This window comes from Elephas maximus, chromosome 2 (genome assembly GCF_024166365.1).
Source record: "Elephas maximus indicus isolate mEleMax1 chromosome 2, mEleMax1 primary haplotype, whole genome shotgun sequence".
Lineage (NCBI taxonomy): Eukaryota > Metazoa > Chordata > Mammalia > Proboscidea > Elephantidae > Elephas > Elephas maximus.
In genome coordinates this window covers 74,912,491-74,931,289 of record NC_064820.1, presented here as the reverse complement: position 1 = coordinate 74,931,289, position 18,799 = coordinate 74,912,491, and the positions used below count along the sequence as shown (strand labels likewise).

The window sequence follows — 18,799 nt, the reverse complement described above, 5'->3', positions numbered from 1 at the left end:
ACCACAACAAACTAAAAGACAAGAAGCATTTATATAAATAATAGGTATCGGAGTGGTGAAATTGTGGAGCCATTTTTTTCCATTATATTCCTATATCTTAAAATCATCTAGTAATATTTAAGAAAAAAAAAAAAAAGGGAAGCAAGAAAATGACAATTAGATCTGGGGTTTGAGGACATACCAGAAAAATAAAGATCTGCAAATTTAATTAAAAGAATCATAAAACACTTAAAACGTTGATACAAACTTAAGTGAGTGCCTGACCACACCAGGTTAACAACCAAACAGTATGCAAAAATGGTCTGTTTGTTTTACAAAGAACAAATACCCAGAAAGGTGAAAAACTCAAAATCCCCAGTAAGGCAGAGAAAGCACTGCACTGCACTAGGGACAGGAAATTCAAAAGTTCCAAGTACTGTCACAGATAATACAAAAGGGCCAAAACCTCTTTAAAACTCTGAAGCTTTTGAGGTCCTCTGCTCTAGCAGCTGTAATCCTAAAGATGTTAGAACTCCAAAAAGACAGACAGTAACATTTAATAAGATAATGTATTTCTAGACTTACCCCAATTAGTAGAGTGGGGGTAAACTGATATTAAGTAATTAACTCATTGTTGCTTTAGTAAGTTTTTCTTTTTCCCCCTTAAACAACTCACTATTAGCTGTATGGGGAGTATGTTGGCTCAATTTTCCAGTGAGGAGAACCCAAATTTTAATGCTCATTTAGCACAAGTTCCACTCGTAGTTACTTCTAAATTTCCTTCCATTATTTTACTTGCAGACTATTATCATGCTTGGTAAAATAGAGTGTCAGTGAAAAAACTGGGAAGACCCTCAACGAGATGGGCTGACACAGTGGTTGCAACAATGGGCTCAAGCATAACAACAATTGTGAAGATGGGGAAGGACCGGGCAATGCTTTGTTCTGCTGTACATAGGGTCGCTACGAGTCAGAATTGACTCGACGGCACCTAACAACAATAATTTTTATATTAGTTTCTAATGACCAAAAGGAAGGAAAGTCACTAACCCACTTGACCATCAGAGACTTCAGACACAAACATCTCCATTTCCGCAGCCACTTCTTTCATTACCTATTATCAGAGTGAAGCTGATTTGGAACAGAAGAGCAGAAACAAGAGAAAGAGTCTATATCTCGTTGTTGAAGTAAATTGAGGAAAGAAAAGAATGAGAACATGGTCTTAAGCTCAGCAAAATAAACTTGGGCAGGTGAGAAGAGAATGAAAGGAAAAGCAAAATCCTTTGACTGAAGTCATAAAGTAACTCAATAGATAAACTGAAAGAAAGGGGGGAAAAATGGGAAATTTGCATGTGACTAAGCATTTTTTTTTTTTAAGCATAGGGTCACTGTGGGTTTGGTTTTTTTTTTTTTTTTTTTTAGTATCATATAAGGAGCCCTGGTGGTGCAATGATTAAGAGTTTGGCTGTCAATTGAAAGGTCATCAGCTCGAACCTACCAGCAGCTCGTGAGGAGAAAGATGTAGCAGTTTGCTTTGTAAAGATTACAGCCTTGGCCCCCAGACACCCTTTTAACTCAGTACTGAAGTCACCCTAAGGTTCACCCTTCAGTCAAAGATTAGGGCCATAAAATAAAATGAGAAAAAATGGACACACCAACCCAGGGGCAAGGACAAGGAGGCAGGAGGGGATAGGAAAGCTGATAATGGGGAACCTAAGGTCGAGAAGGGGAGAGTGTGGACATGTGGGGCTGGCAACAAATGTCACAAAACAATATGTGTATTAATTGTTTAATGAGAAAGTAATTTGCTCTGTAAATCTTCATCTCAAACACAATTAAAAAGAAAAAAGAAATTACTAGAAGATCAACAACAACAACAAAAGATTACAGCCTTGGAAATGCCGTGTGGCAGTTCTACTCTATCCTGTAGGGTCGCTAGGAGTAGGAATTGACTCACTGGCAATGGGTTTGGTCTTTTAGTTTGGTCAAAATCATACATCTGATATTCAACAGGTTATTCTTTAAGTTCCATATAATAAGAACAGATTTTTTTATTTATTACTAGTGAGAAACTATAAGATAGACATTAAACAACATACTGGCAATCAAGCTTCCCAGGATTTGGTGAGGAAGCTTTGGGAAAAAAATAATGCTTTAAAAGCCAAGTAGTTCTTTCAGCTTCATCATCATCACCTCAGTAAATTACTATGGCTATCTTTTGCCCAATTATCAAAAGCACCTAAAACTGATTTAAACCTTCATGACAGTAAAATCAGATGAGGGGCCAGAGTTCACTAGGACTCGTATTACTGGTCTCCACTGAAATGGAGTTTTTTTTTTAAAGGCTCCCGAAACCTTAAGCAAACAAAACCAAGCCAGTGAAAACCGACACACCCAGAAACTCTCAGGCAAACATTTACTTCATAGCTCACAATAGACTGTCCTATTCCATCTACAGGTGGCCTTGTCTGGAGCTAAAGGTCAAAAGAAACACTCCCTGATACCTCACACCTTATAAAACACTTGGGAAAAAATGGGGGAGGGGGCGGAAAAAGAACGAAAGGGCTTCAAATAGAGAGCTGGGGCACAAAGCAGGATTCTATCATCTCAGTACCATATACATACCCATCCTTTCTAAAACGGTGTTATTTTTGCTCCTTAATTAACTTGAAAGCATGTCACCTACATTTCTAGATTTCTTCAAAAATTAGACTTAGCGGATGCTAGAGCTAAAGGATCCTTCAAGATTATCAACGTCTTTACCGTAGACCTAACCTGTCGCACCCTGTCCTTAGCCCTCCCCACCCTACCTCACTCCCAAGAGCCACAAACAAACCTACCCTGGCACCAATGTCCAGTATCCTCAACTAGCCTTCATGGCAAGATGACAATCTGGTCAAAGACTCCTGTAGTGGCAGTTCCTGAGGATGCTCACACCACCATCCTAACAGAGGGTTTCTGAGAAACAAATCTCACTCCAAATATCTCTAAAGACAGTTTAGGTATCAGTAACAGACTCACTGGGGAGATACTTCAGAGAGAGGGACCCTCTGAGCATTTGACAAATCATAACATACGAAGCCACCTAATGGTATGATTAACAGTATAAACAAAAGACAAAATCGGTCTCATCTCTTTCTGCCTCACTAATGTATTTCATAGGTAAGTCTTAGCACAGAATTAGTCACTGTGGTTTGTCATACTCTTATCCATGTAAAATGTTTAAAAGATCGGCCACCCGAAACCATTCCAAAGGCACCCTTGCAAATCTTGACCTGAGGCGGCACCTGGGCAATGTTTCCCACTGCTGGTGGGAATGCACAGTTGTGCGACCACTTTGGCAAACAGCCTGGCAATTCCTCAAAAGTTAAACACAGTTACCGTATGACTCAGTAATTCCACCCCACACATATATCCAAGAGAAGTGAAAACATACATTCGCACGAAAACTTGTATGTGAATATTCATAGAAGCATTATTCATAATAGCCAAAAGGATAAGCAGAAAAAAATAAAGGAGGTGGGGTGGTGGGAGGAGCTGCACTTGTTTTGCAAAGGCCAAATTCTCTCTGTACCATTCCTTTAAAACAGGGTTTGGAACTGGTTTGGTCCAGTTCAAACCCTTGCTGAGAATTTGCATTTCTAAGAAGTTTCCAGGTAATGCTAATATACTGGTTAGGGACCAATTCTGAGAACCACTAGTAGAGCAGTGGTTCTCAAAACTTATCATAAATAAGAATCACCTGGGGATCTAGTTAAACTGTAGATTCTGATTCGGTGTATCTGGGGTGGAAATACAAATTCCCAGCAGGGGTTTGAAGCCCTGCTTTAAAAGCCGTTTCTTTTCAGTGCCTAGATCTACAACTTGGAAATAGAAATCTGGTTTTTAACCTGTAGTGAAACAATTTCCACTTACCCCACCCTTCTAACATTCTGGGTAAAAGCTGAGGCAACAATTTTGCAACATACACAGCCAATAATTTTAGGACCAAAGTTCAATAAACCACTAAAAGTCAAGCTTAGATATAGAAAACTGGAGTTTAATAGAAGACTGAAAGTTTGTTGATTTTTTTTCACACTTACCCACTCTTCGACATTGGGGGGGTGCTCGTCATAGACACGCTCCTTGTCCCACAAAATATTTGACTTGTCGTAACGGTCTATCTTTCTCCGAGTTTTCACAGCAAAAAAAATTATTAAAGCAAAAGCCACAATAACCAGGAACCCCAGTACAATGGCAATGGCCTAAAAACAGGATTAAAGACATTGACATAATTAGGTTTTACTTGCTTACTTTATCCCAGTTGTTCTTATACAAATTCTTAGACTCCTTATCATCTAAGGCCCTACCTAGTATCTACAGTTTAACTGATATAAAACAGAAGCAAACGATTACATTTCAGAATTATCATAAAATCTAACCCATACCAACTGGGCTAAGGCTAACAACACACACACACACGCCTTAATTCCATCTTTATAAGATGCTTAAAATCAGGTACTATATCATCATCTCCATTTCAGAGTTGAAGAAAACTAGTTCCAAAGCCTGTGTACTTAGGGGCTATATTTTTATAAACAGATGAGAATGTCCAGTAATTAACTCAATCATTGGTATACTTCATACTTCTAAGGGGTGTGAAAATGTTTTCTTAAAAGTAGCCTTAAATATCTACTCATGCTTATAATCTTAATCATTTAATACATGCTTAGTAAATCTTTTTACATTGAAAGTAAATTTCATAGAGGATCTGCATTACTATAAATGGTGAGGACAAGGATTTAACCAAGCTATAAATTATAGCAAAGGAACTAGTAATGACTCATTTGGTCTGGCCAGCCTCTGTTTTAGGAGTCTATTGAATACTTACTAGAAAGAGTCTGTGCAAGGAAACTTCCTATTCTTATGATTTCTCCCAATGTCTTATAGGTATTAAGCTGTACACTGGCCTAGGGAGCACCTGAAGTTAAGGCAGGAACCAAGCCTCTGCCCTGGATGTCTAGTAATGAGTAACAGGGTCAATGCCTATTTCCTGCTGTCTATGGTGCTGGGTTTTTTTTTTTTTTATCTGACAGTGACATCCCTTTTCAAAGAATACAGGTTTCAGGTAGAGAACTAAGAGGCAGGATACCCTTAGCCCCTGTTTATCACAGATACATCTGAATGGCAACAACTAATCTCTGAAAACCTACATTTTAAAAGAAAACATTTCAGACTTCAAAATAATGACACACAGTTATAGAAGGTCTAACCCCAAAAGTGTGACTCATTCAGGTAAAAGAATGGAAATTCCTGAGTCATGTAAGGGGGAAAAAAAATAGCAAGGAAGAAAAGATTAGCAACTCAGAAATGTTTGTTAATAAAAGGCATCCAGATTGGAAAAGAAGAAGTAAAATGATCTCTGTTCTGGATGATATGATCCTATACGTAGAAAATCCCAAGGAGTCCACAAGAAAACTTCTAGAGCAAATAGAGGAATTTAGCAAAGTTGCAGGGTACAAGGTCAACAAACAAAAATCAGTTGGGTTTCTATACACCAGCAATGAGATATCTGAAAGGGAAATTAGAGGAAAAATTCCATTTACGATAGCATCTAAGAGAATACAATACCTAGGAATAAAGCCAACCAGGGACAAGAAGGAGTTATACAATGAAAACTATAAAACATTGCTGAAAGACATTAAAGAAGACTTAAATGGGAAGATGTTTCACGTTCATGGGTTGGAAGGTTTAATATTGTTAAGATGTCAATGCTACCCAAAGTGATCCATATATTCAATGCAATCCAGATCAAAATTCCAACAGCCTGCTTTACAGAAATAGAAAAACCAATTCTCACCGTTATATGCAATGACAACACCCAAAAAACCTGTTGCCACTGAGCGGATTCCAACTCATCGAGACCCTGTAGGACAGAGCAGAACTGCCCCATAGGGTTCCCAAGGAGTGGTTGGTGGATTCAACCTGCTGACCTTTTGGTTAGTAGCTAATCTCTTAACCAGTGCACCACCAGGGTTCATATAGAATGACAAAAACAACAACAAAAAAACGCACTGCCACTCAGTCGACTACATAAGGTTTCCGAAGCTGTACATCTTTACGGAAGCAGACTGCCACATCTTTCTCCCACCCCGAACAGCTACAACAATGTTCAAAGAGAAGAAAAAAGTAGGAGGACTCACACTTTCAGACATCACAACATACTGTACAGCTACAGTAATCAAAACAGACTGGTACTGGTATAACAGACATATAAAGCAATGGAACAGAATTGAAAAGTCCAGAAATAAACCCACACATCTATGGTCAACTGATTTTTGACAAGGGTAAGTCTATTCAATGGGGAAAGAAGAGACTCTTCAATCAATCGTGCTGGGAAAACTGGATTTCTACATGCAGAAAAATGAAACAGGGTCCAGGCCTCACACCATACACACAAAAAAATTCAAAATGGATTAAGAACCTAAATGTGCAAACTAAAACCATAAAATTCTTAGAAGACCAAGCAGGGGTAATGCCGTCAGGCCCAGCTTTCAAGAATGGATTCTCTAACATAATAACAAAAGCACAAACAGCAAAAGCCAAATTAAATAAATGGGACCTCATAAAAATTAAAAACATTTATTCATCAAAACACTTAACAAAAAAAGTGAAAAGACAAGCTACCAATAGAGAGATTTTGGAAACCACATATTCAACAAGAATCTAAAAACCAAAACAGATATAAAAGTTTGTTAACAACAAATAACCCAATCATAAACTGAGCAAAGGTCTTGAATAGACACTTCACCAAAGAAGACACTCAAAGGGCCACCAAACACATGAAAATATGCTTGGTGTCATTAGCCATCAGAGAGATGCAAATCAAAACTATATAATGAGATACCGTTTCACTCTCACTAGGATGGCTAAAGAAAAAAACAAACAAAAATAACAAATGTTGATGAGGATGTGGGGAAATTGGAACCCATATCCGCTGCTGGTGGGAATGCAAAATGGTACAGAAGTTATACAAAACAGAGTAGTGATTCCTCAAAAAACTAAAAATAGATCTATCATATGACCCAGCAATTCCATTCCTAGGTATATAACCAAAAGACTTGAAAGCAAAGTCAAAAACTGACTTGTACACCAATGTTCACTGCAGCACTATTCACTATACCCAAAAGGTAGAAACAACCTAAATGCCCATCAACACGCGAATGGATAAACAAAATGTGGTACATATACACAATGGAATACCACTCAGCCAGTAGGAGAAATGAAGTATTGATACATGCTACAGTATGGATGGAGCTTGAAGATGTTATGCTGAGTAAACTAAGCCAATCACAAAAGGACAAATATTGTATGACCTCACTTACATAAAAAGACAAGAAAAGGCCAATGTATAGAGACCAATGTTTATCAGTGGTAACAAGGGTGGGAGGGAGGGAAAAAGGAGAGGTTAATGGTGATGGAAAAATTACACTGATTAAGAGTAGGGTTGCACAGCCAATTATTGCAATTGCTGTCAATAAGTTGTACACCTGTAAAAAGTTGAATGAGCAAAAGTTGTGTGATAGATATATTTACAACAATGACAAAAAAAAAAAAAAAAAAAAAAAAAAGGAGGCACTGCTAAGGCTGTTTAAGTACAGCCAAACACTAATGGGATTTGGTTCCTTGATTTGGAGGCTTAGGGTCATGGTTTCATGGAACATCCCAGTTAACTGGCCTAATAAAGTATTCATTGCTTCTGTTCTACCTCTGACTTCATTGCATAGTGCCTGGGGTCTTAAAAGCTTGCAAGGAATCATCCAAGGCACAACAATTGGTCTCTATTCATCTTGTGCAACACAGAAGAAGGAAAGTGTTATGGACTGAATTATTTCCCCCCAAAATGTGTGTCAACTTGGCTAGGCCATAATTCCCAGTGTTGGGTGACTGTCCACCCTTTTGTGATCTGATGTAACTATCCTATGTGTTATAAATCCTAATCTTTATGATGTTAATGAGGCAACACTCAATCTACAAGATTAGGTTGTATCTTGAGTCAATCTCTTTTGAGATAATAGGATAGAGCAGAAAGGAGAGGGACCTCCTACCACCAAGAAAGAAGAGCCAGGAGCAAGTGCGTCCTTTGGACCCTGGGTCCCTGCACTGAGAAGATCCTACACTAGGGAAGACTGATGACAAGGACCTTCCCCTAGAGCTCACAGGGAGAAAGCCTTCCCCTGGAGCTGGCACCCTAAATTTGGACTTCTAGCTTCCTAAACTGTGAGAGAATAAACTTGTTTGTTAAAGCCGTCCACTTGCAGTATTTGTTACAGCTGCATTAGATAACCAAGACAGAGTCAAGAGTAGGAGGAATATATGGAATGTGTCTACTTGCCTCCATGAAGAACTGCCTCCTTTGCCATGAGACCAGAAGAACTGGCTGGAATTCGGCTACCATTACTGAACATTTTGATCAAAGATTCAATAGAAGACTCCTGATCAAAAAGGAGAAAATGCAGCATAGAATTTCAAATTCCCATGGACTCCAGATTTCCTGGAGCCATGAAGATTGGATGAATCCCTGAAATTACTGCCCTGAGATAATCTTTAAACCTTAAACCAGAAATATCCCCTGAAGTCATCTTAAAACCAAATAATTTAACTTAACTAGTAAAAAAAAAAAAAGGTCTACCTTGAGCATTATGCTCTTTTAAGAACCATCTATATGGGATCAAATTGACAACAGCAACTTAAAAGATTAGATAGGAACCTTAGGGGGCAGTGAGTTGATGTTAATGAGGGAAGAACAACTCAGAAAAGGAGAGTGAGAATAGTTGCACAACTCAAAGAATGTAATCAATGTCAGGAAATTGCATATGCAGAAACTATTAAATTGGTGTATTTATACTGTCTATATTTTCAACAACAAAATAAAATTTAGGAAAAAAAAGAGAAATGTTTAACTTGTTAATATAATTAAGATGACTTATGGTTACTAATGGCAGGGTTCTCAACTCTGCCTGCACATTCAAATCATCTGGGCAGTTTTTAAAAATATTGGCACCCACTTTGAAAACTACAAAACACTTCTGAAAAGAATTAATGACCAAAATAAACGGAAAAAACCCTATGTTCATGGATTGGAAGGTTTACTATTGCTAAGATGGCAGTACTCCCCAAATTGATCTACACATTCAATACAATCCTTTTTTGCATAAATTGACAAGCTGACCCTAAAATTCACATGGAAATGAAAACGACAAAATCATCTTGAAAATGAAGAACAAAGTTGGAGAATTCAGACTTCCCAATTTCCAAACTTACAACACTAAAATAATCAAGACAGTGTAGCACTGGGATGAGGATAGACTTATACATCAATAAGGAAACCCAAGTGGCCTAATAGTTAAGTGCTACAGCTGCTAACCAAGAGGTCAGCGGTTCAAATCCACCAAGCACTCCTTGGAAACTCTACGCTGCAGTTCTACTCTGTCCTATAGGGTCACTATGAGCCAGAATCGACTTGATGGCAATGAGTTTTTGTTTTTTTTTTTATATACATCAATAAAATAGAATTTAAAGTCCAGACAATTCAACAGGGAAAGAAGAGTCTGCTCAACAAATAATGCTGAGAACTGGACATCCATGTGCTAAAGGATGTTGGATCCCTTCTTTACATCATGCACAAAAATTAACTCAAAACGGATCACAGATCTAAACTATAAGAGCTAAAGTTATAAAACTTTAGACAAGATAGAAGTAAATCTTTGTGACCTTGGATTAGGTAAAGCCATATTATAGATGACACCAAAAGCACAAGAGTCAAAGAAAAATTAAATAAACTGAATGTTATCAAAATTAAAAACTTTTGTGCTTTTTAAGGGGCGCATCAATAAAATGAAGACAGCCCACAGGATGAGACAAAATATTTGCAAATCATATATCTGATAAAAGACTTTTATTGACAGTATACTAAGAATTCTTACAACTCAGTAATAAAAAGACAACCCAGTTAAAAAATGGGCAAAGGATCTGAATAGACATTTCTCCAAGGAGGATATAAAAACGGCCAAAAAGCACATGAAAAAATGTTCAACACCATTAGCCATTAAGGAAATGCAAATCAAAGCCACAATGAGATTACCACTTCACACCCACTAGGATGGCTGCAATCAGAGAGACATATAATAACAAAGCATGAGAGTATGGGAAATTGAAATCCTCATACATTGCTGGAGGGAATGTAAAATTGTACAGCCACATTGGAAAACAGCCTCTTAGTTCCTCAAGAGATTAAATACAGTTACCGTATGATCAAGCAATTCCATACCTAGGCATATATCCAAAAGAAATGAAAACACACATCTATACAAAATCTTGTACGTGAATATTCACAGCATTATTCATGACAGTCAAAAACTGAAAACAACCTACATGCCCATCAACTGATAAACAAAATATGGTATATCCATTCAATGGAATATTATTCAGCCATAAAAACTCAGTACTGATAATGCCATGACATGTGTGAACCTTGAAAATATTATGGTAAGCGAAATAAGCCAATCACAAAAGACCATATATTATATGATTCCATTTATATGAAAAGTCTACACAGATAGAAAGTAGATTAGTGGTTGCCTAGTGCTGAGAGGGCTGGGGAATTGAGGAGAGACTGCTAATGAGTACAGGGTCTCTTCTGGCAGTGAAGAATATTTTTTTAAAAGTGACTGTCGTGATGGTCATATAATGCTGAATGTACCAAAAACACTGAATTGTACTTTAATTAGTGAATTGTATGTTATGTAAACTATATCTTAATAAAGTGGTTAAAAAAAATACTGATACCTAGCTCCTCCCCCAGATTCTGATTTAATTGGTCAGTCACAGGGCTTTGACACCAATATTTTTTAAAAGTTCCCCCAAGTGATCCTATTGGACAGCCTGAGTTGAGTCTCTGACCTAAGGAGAAGGAGGAAAGGAAACAAACTACCCATACCTCCTGGGGATCCACCACACAGTAGTGATACAAATATTGATCCATGTAGAGTCCAGTAACTGCAGATGTGTAAAACTGGTTGCAGAGAGCATATATTTGAGAACTGTAAATAGATCCAGAAGCCTGGGCAGTTGGGTTAACTCCCATTATGTAGACAATTGTGGCGATAAACACCATGATGCCCAGGATGGCACTCGCTATTATCACAGCCAAGTAATATGTTCTTGTTCTGGATATTTCAGATTTTATAACGCTGGTAACAAATATCACCAATGCAGCAATGAAAGAAAAGGCAGCCATGGCCAACAGGAAGCCCTTTGCTGCTCTCGGATCTGTGTAGCCTCCTCCATAGCCATAGCCATAGCCATAACCATACCCATAGCTACTTCCATAGCTACCAAAGCCACTTCCTACATAAGGGTAACCTCCCAGTAAGCCACTTCCATAGCCTCTGTCCCAGGCAAGTGTGGAAGCAACACAGGCAAATATGGCAATGCACATCACAATAATGAGCATAGAGAGAATCCGAATCACTCCTGGAGGAGAGGTCCATTTGTAGAAGTGAAGAATTTCATCTTCTGGGTAGAAAGAATATGCTGGCTGAGACAGCATTGGTCGATCATGCATCTCTCCACCATATATGTCATTGCTTGGTGCATAATGATTCGGTTTGCTGAAATGCACATGAAAACAATTTCCAGTTAACACTTTTTGGTGGTTTTAAACAGAAAGAACATATAAAGTATTTAGAATAATTTAAACAAACCATTAGCTAATGAAACTATTATTAGTACTGGCCCACCAAGAACAGTAAGGATATCTGTACATCAGAATCACTTGGATGGCTTGTCAAAACATAGATCACTAGCCCAGGTGATGTTGATTTGGCCACACTTTGAGAACCACTACTCAAGCACTCTAGCACACTACAGAGCAGAGTCTCAAAATCTGCTGCATATTAGAATCATCTAGAGAATGTGTAGAAGTCTCAGGTAGAGCACTACACACCAGTTAAATCATTTTTGCAGACAGGACCCAGGCAGTTTTAAACAGTGACTTTAACCCTTTTGCCTATGTGACTCAAGATCAGTGTATTCAGACATGACATTTATACCAGACTACCTGGGATCACAGGGTTCTGGGTGGTGCTAATGGTTTATGCATGACTACAAACGTAAAGGGTGGGAGTTCAAACCCACTCAGTGGCACCATGGAAAAAGGCCTGGCAATCTGCTTCCATAAAGATTATGGCCAAGAAAACCCTATGGAGCAGTTTTACTCTGTAACACATATTGGGGTGGCCATCAGTAGGAACTGACTCGACAATAACAGCTATCCAAGGTCACGTGCAATTCCTAATAGCCTTACTACTTAAAAAAAGCATACTCATTCATTTACTCATTGGACAACTATTTGTTGGAGTTGCTGGGCTGACATGCACTGAGCACTATGCTTTTGATACCAGGGATATACAAACAAGATAGTATCACTCCACACCCCTCACAAAGTTTTGTTGCCATCAGGGGTGTAAGACATTAAACAAATTACTTTGTGACTTTTAGTTACAGTTTTGGTAAGAGTTACAAAGTAAACCAAGTATGCAAGGAGGGCTCCTTGGGGGTGGTGCCTAACTGAGTCTTGACTCTCCTTTATAAAGATACTTTGAAGCTCCAGTAATTTAATCATAAACAGGCCGTTTGTAACAGACACACTAATGTGCGGTCACACGGAACCGAAGAACCACTGTCGCCACCTGATCTCCTTTCTGCAGTGGACTGGGTACATAAATTGTGGTATATCCATACAGTGAACTACTACAGAGAAGCACTGTCCAATATGGCAGCCACTAGCCACATATAATCACTGAGTTCTTAAAATGCAGCTAATCCAAAAAACACACTGGATTTCAAAAACTAAAAGTATTAAAAAAGAGTGTAAGTATTCCTGGATAATTTTTTATATCAATTAAATAGATGTTGAAATGACATATTGCGTTAAGTGAAACATATTATTAAAATTCATTTCACCTTTTATTTTTAATGCGACCACAAGAAAATGTAAAATTATATATATGGCTCATGTTATATTTCTATATTGCTAAAAAGAAAAAAATCAAACCTAGTGCTGTCGAGTCGATTCTGACTCATAGTGACCCTATAGGACAGCATAGAACTGCCCCATAAGAGTTTCCAAGGAGCACCTGGCAGATTCGAACTGCCAACCCTTTGTTTAGCAGCCACCGCACTTAATCACTACGCCACCAGGGTTTCTATACTGCTATGAAAAAAAAATGAACTGTGAATGACTACATGCAGCAACATGAACAGATCTTATTAACAATGCTGAAAGAAGACAGAAAAGAATACGTATGGATTATAAACTGAAAAACAAGTAAAACTGAACTGTATTGTTTACGATATGTAAGGTGGTAACATAATAAAAACAAGCAAATGATCATTGTACATTAGGATAGTAGTGTCCTTGGCAAAAGGAGAGGGCATAGAGGACTTTTAGGGTATTCTGTTTCTTGACCTGGGTGATGACAGTATGGGTGTTTGGTTTGTCTTTATTTATCATATCATACATATGTTTTGTGCCCTTTTCTGTACATACATATTTCACCACTGATTTAAAACAAACAAAGTCATCAGGTTAATGGAGTACGTGATTCAACTACCATATGCTCCAGCATATTTTAAGAACCACACAGTTAAAAAGTAACTGTCACTACTATGTACAGGTACCACTAAGGAGGCTACATAATAGGGCCACAACACCTGTGACAATTATCACACAAACAGGTAAAGGTACAAAGTTTTTAAAAGAAGAAATCCTTACCAATACTTGATAGTAACCTTTAAAATTTAAGAATTTATTGCTAAGTCCCCAAGTGACCAAGGACTCTAAGAACTCTTAATTTTACTTCATTTTATATAATAAAAAAGCCAAACCCATTGCCACTGAATTCATTCCAACTCATAGCTACCCTATAGGAGAGGGTAGAACTGTCCCATAAGGTTTCCAAGGCTGTAATCTTTACAGAAGCAGACTGCCACATCTTTCTCCTGCAGAACGGCTGGTGGGTTCAAACCACCAACCTTTTGGTTAGCAGCTGAGCACTTAATCACTATACCACCAGAGCATTTATAAAAATGGCAGGAATTGCTCTCAAAATTGACAATATGAATAACATTATGCTAAGTGAAAGAAGTCAGTCACAGAAGACCACATACTGTATGCTTCCGTTTATATGAAATGCCCAGACGGAGACAGAAAGCAGACTGGTGGTTGCCTAGGGCTGGGGTAGAAATGGGCACTAATTGCTAATGGGTGCAGGGTTTCCTTTTGAGATAATGAAAATGTTCTAAAAGGCACTGGAATGTATGCTCTCAACGGTTAAATTGTAAGATATGTGACTTGTATCTAAATAAACCAAAACCAAAACCAAACCCATTGCCATCGAGTCAATTCCAACTCATTGCGACCCTATAGGACAGAGTAGAATTACCCTGCAGGGTTTCCAAGGAGTGCCTGGTGGATTCGAACTGCTGACTTTTTGGTTAGCAGCCATAGCTCTTAACCACTACACCACCAGGGTTTCCCTATCTAAACAGCTGTTAAAAAATTAACAATATATTGCCAAGGGCCATTTAAGCAAGGCATTAATATAGAAGCTCCATACCATTTGTGAAAAACAAAAAGGAATAAAAATACACATAACTATAAGCCTAGACTATCTCTTGAAGGAAACCTAGGAAACTGGTGACAATAGTTGCTTCTGCAGAGGGAGGCTGTCATCCTGGAAATTAAGAAAAAAGGGAAGCTCATTTTTCATTGTCTACCCTTTGGTACAATTTAAATTCAGAAGTGCACAAATTGTTTTATTTTAAAAAGCAAAGCACTTAACAGACAAAAGTCCCAGTTACATGCAATTATTTTTTTACATGTGATAGACTTACCAAAAAAAAGCTAAAGAGTTATTTACTTACAATTCATCAGGTCTGTAAGGAGGTGGACTTTCAAGAGGCCTTGATGACATGGCTGATGTCTGGTTACCTGATCTTCAGGATGAGCAACACCTGGTAGCTCCCAAGATAAGCCAATCTAAGCAATGAAAGTAGGGTAATGGCATTACTACGGAGCTTGGAGTTTCCTTCAGTAACTAGCTAATGATAACAATCTTCAAGTTACCACTCAACTAACCACATGGTTACTTCTCTTATCCTTTCCATTGCTAGTTTTACATGTTGCACCATTAATTCCTTGAGCACAGGGCATCACTGAGCTTAGGAGTTATCCAGTCTGGTATTCCTCATAGCACCTAGCACCATGCTCTGCATATCACTGACGTACAAATAAAACATTTTTTAAACTTGAAAATCTAAGCCACAGTAGTGATAATTTCACAAAGCTTTTACAACATAGGTAAGATGAATTTTTTTTAAGTAGTCATTTTAAAGAACAGGAAGATGTGTAAAGAACGACATAAAAATTCTCAAGTTTATTCAGTTTCATACTACTTTCGGAAGTTCATCTATAAAATGAGAATGCATATTAAAGTGCATATACAGTAGCATCTAGTACATACTGTAGAGGGGCAGCGAAAAAGAGGAAGACCCTCAACGAGATGGACTGACACAGTGGGTGCAACAAGGGGCTCAAACATAGCAACGATCGTGAGCATGGCACAGGACCAGGCGGTGTTTTGTTCTGTTGTACACAGGATCGCTATGAGTTGGAACCACCTCGACGGCACCTAATAACCACAGCGGCAGTACATACTAGCCCCTCAATGGTAGCTAAAGCATAATCTGATCAGTTAAAAATTGTGTCTTTATCATTAAAGATGACTACAAAACTCACCTATGGATGGTGGAATTGTGAATATTTTTCCTTACCTCCTTTTCCAAGCCTTCAAAATCAGCATTATGTTTATAAAAGGAGAAAAACATTAAACACACTATATTAGAGAGCCCTCTTCTAAGAACAAAATAGTGATTTTGTTCTAAAATTCCTCAGAGCACAAATCCCTAACCATCTGAGAGGCAATTTCACTCTATCAACAAGTGTTTATTAAATGCCTACACTATGCCATGGGAGCCCAAAGAAGTATGAGACAGTCCTGAGGAAGGTAACACACTACGTGGAGAAAGGAAACTAACAAAGCCACATCTGGCAGTGTTTAGGGCTGAGCTGCACGATAAGCGTAGTACAGGGGTAACCAGCAAAGACTTAAGAAGGGACAATCTGTGAAGCTGGGATCCTGGAAGAAAGGGAGGGAGGGCAATCCAGGCCAAGTATGGCTAGTTTGTGGAACAGTGATGGTGGGTGGGTGGGAATACCCTGGAATAGTGCAATCTTTTAAAATAAGGCTACGTAGACCGCGATATAGTGTAAACATGAAGGGCTTCAAAAGCTTTGTAGGCAATTCCCATCTCATTCAGGTAGGGAATAGAGAGCCAGCTCGTGATTTTCACTCAGCAGGGGTGACATAAAGAAATTTAATTTCAAACCAGATTAGAAGGACAAGCAGGACTGAATAGGAAAGGGCACCTGGAGTCAGCAGCAGTGAGCCCAGGTGTGCCATGGTGAAGGACTTGCTTAGGAGATGGGGGGAAGAAAACTAACATCGGATACCTACTTTACACAAAATTCTCATTTCATTCTCAGAACAACCCTCTATGGTTGATTAGCCACATGATAGGTGCAGAGCTGGTCAGAGATGTTAGGTAATTTGCTCAAGGTCATGTGGAGGTTAGTGAGCCACTTAGCTGCAATTTGAACCCAGATGATCTCGTGTGCTTTCCACTACCACAATTACAAAGAATGAGTTCCTTTTGGGACATACTAGTTTCTGGGTGCAGAGGAACATCTAGGTGTTAATATCCACTAGGCAGTGAAGCTGGGAGTCATCTACCTGGTTCCACAGGCAGGTCCATGCGCACGAAGAACTCTCCAGGGAAGAGATTCAAGAGCAACAAGATGTGGCAAACACAATCGCCAAACCTACAAAGCTTTTTATTCTAGAAAATTCAGTGCTGGAGACACTGGCAAGGTACCCGTCACAATAGCTATAGCGCATCTCCTATTAGGAATATTAAACCAGCTCTAAACTCTTTCCAGGTTGCAACAGTGATTAGTAAAGTAGGGAACTTTCAGGTCCACTAGAACATAAGCTCCATGAGAACAGAATTTTTGCCTGTTTTGTTCACTGATCAAAAACAATGCCCAGCATACAGCTGTCACTGTTGTTTGGTGCCGTTCAGTCAGTTCTGACCCAGAACCACCCCATGTACAACGGAACAAAACATTGACCGGTCCTGCACCATCCTCACAATCGTTGCTATGCTTGAGCCCACTGTTGTAGCCACCGTGTCACTCCATCCTGCTGAGTGTCTTCCTCTGTTTCTCTGACCCTGTACTTTACCAAGCACGATGTCCTTTCTCCAGGGACTGATCCCTCCTGATAACATGTCCAAAGAATGTGAGACATAGTGTCACAAGGCATACAGTAGGTACTCAAATTTGTTACATGTTTATACAAGTCAGACTGAGCCATGTATATTTTGCTTGCAAACTTTCTTATGCTTTCAGGTTGAAGATAATAGAAAACTAACAGATTAACTTCATGAGGATTACTCCTGAACAACATTTGAGAAAGACTTATAATCTGAATATTTTAAAGCGCCTAATTTTTTTTATTTTTAATTATTTACCTTTTCCAATAAGATCTGTGCAATCTTACATTGCTATGTTAAGAACAGTGTATCAATTTGAACTCTTTAAATTTCTGTTCTTCAAAATAAACGGCAACTGTCCCCCAAGTTCTCAAGGAAAGCCAATTCCAAATTTCTCAGAATAAAATATTGTCTAAATGTGCAAATGACTTGAATAAACATTTCAGCAAAGAAGAAATTCAAATGGCCAACAAGCAGATGAAAAGATGCTTAACATCATTAGTCATTAGAGAAATGCAAATTAAAACCACAGTGAGATATCACTTCATACCCACAAAGATGGCTATGATGAAAAAAGCAGAAAACAGGTGTTGGCAAGGATGTGGAGAAATTGGAACCCTCATCTATTGCTGGTAGGACTGTAAAATGGTAAATGGTATAGCCACCATAGAAAATAGTCCGGTGATTCCTCAAAAAATTAAACATTGAATTACCACACAGTCCAGCAATTCCACTCCTAGGCGTATGCACAAAAGAATTCAAAGCAGGAACTCAAACAGATATATGTACACCAATGTTCACTGCAGCACTACTCACAATAGCCAAAAGATGGGAACAAACTAAATGGAAAAACAACTCAATGGCACTGGGTTTGTTTTTTTTTTTTTTGAGCAACATGAATACCTTTAATGCCACTGAATTTTATATACGAAGAATGTTCAAATGGCGAATGTTTTGTTACATATATATTTATCACAATTGAAAAAAAAAGAGACAACTACTCTTGATGGGAGATTTTACGTATATATGTCCGTCCGTGTGCGTGTGCGTGTGTGTATATATATGTTGTTGTTAGGTACACGTCAGGTGTTATGGATTGAATTATGCCCCCCCAAAATATGTTGTAAATCCTAACCTCTATGCCTGTGGTTTTGAAGTCATGGTGGCACAGTGGTACAGAGCTTGGCTGCTAACAAAAAGTTGGCAGTTTGAATCCACCAGCAGCTCCTTGGAAACTCTATGGGGTGGTTCTACTCTGCCCTGTAGGGTTGCTATAAATTGGAATGGACTGGATGGCAAGAGGTATGCCTGTGGCTATAATCGCATTTGGGAACAGGGTGTCTCTGTTATGTTAATGAGGCAGAATTAGTGTAGGGTTTTTTTT

At 38.5% G+C, this 18,799-nt stretch overlaps 1 protein-coding gene across 5 annotated transcripts in view; it reads right to left on the bottom strand.

Moving 5' to 3' along the window:
* The window catches only part of OCLN (occludin), a 63,897-nt gene that overhangs the window by 36,841 nt on the left and 8,257 nt on the right, over positions 1 to 18,799 (bottom strand). For all 5 annotated transcript variants that reach the window (XM_049865043.1, XM_049865051.1, XM_049865070.1 and 2 more), the window contains exons 2-4: positions 14,947 to 15,061; positions 10,958 to 11,630; positions 4,062 to 4,223 (exon numbers count right to left, since the gene is read on the bottom strand). In XM_049865043.1, the coding sequence (XP_049721000.1) occupies positions 4,062 to 4,223; positions 10,958 to 11,630; positions 14,947 to 14,996 (885 nt within the window). In that variant the 5' untranslated portion in view covers positions 14,997 to 15,061. The remainder of the gene's footprint in view (positions 1 to 4,061; positions 4,224 to 10,957; positions 11,631 to 14,946; positions 15,062 to 18,799) is intronic.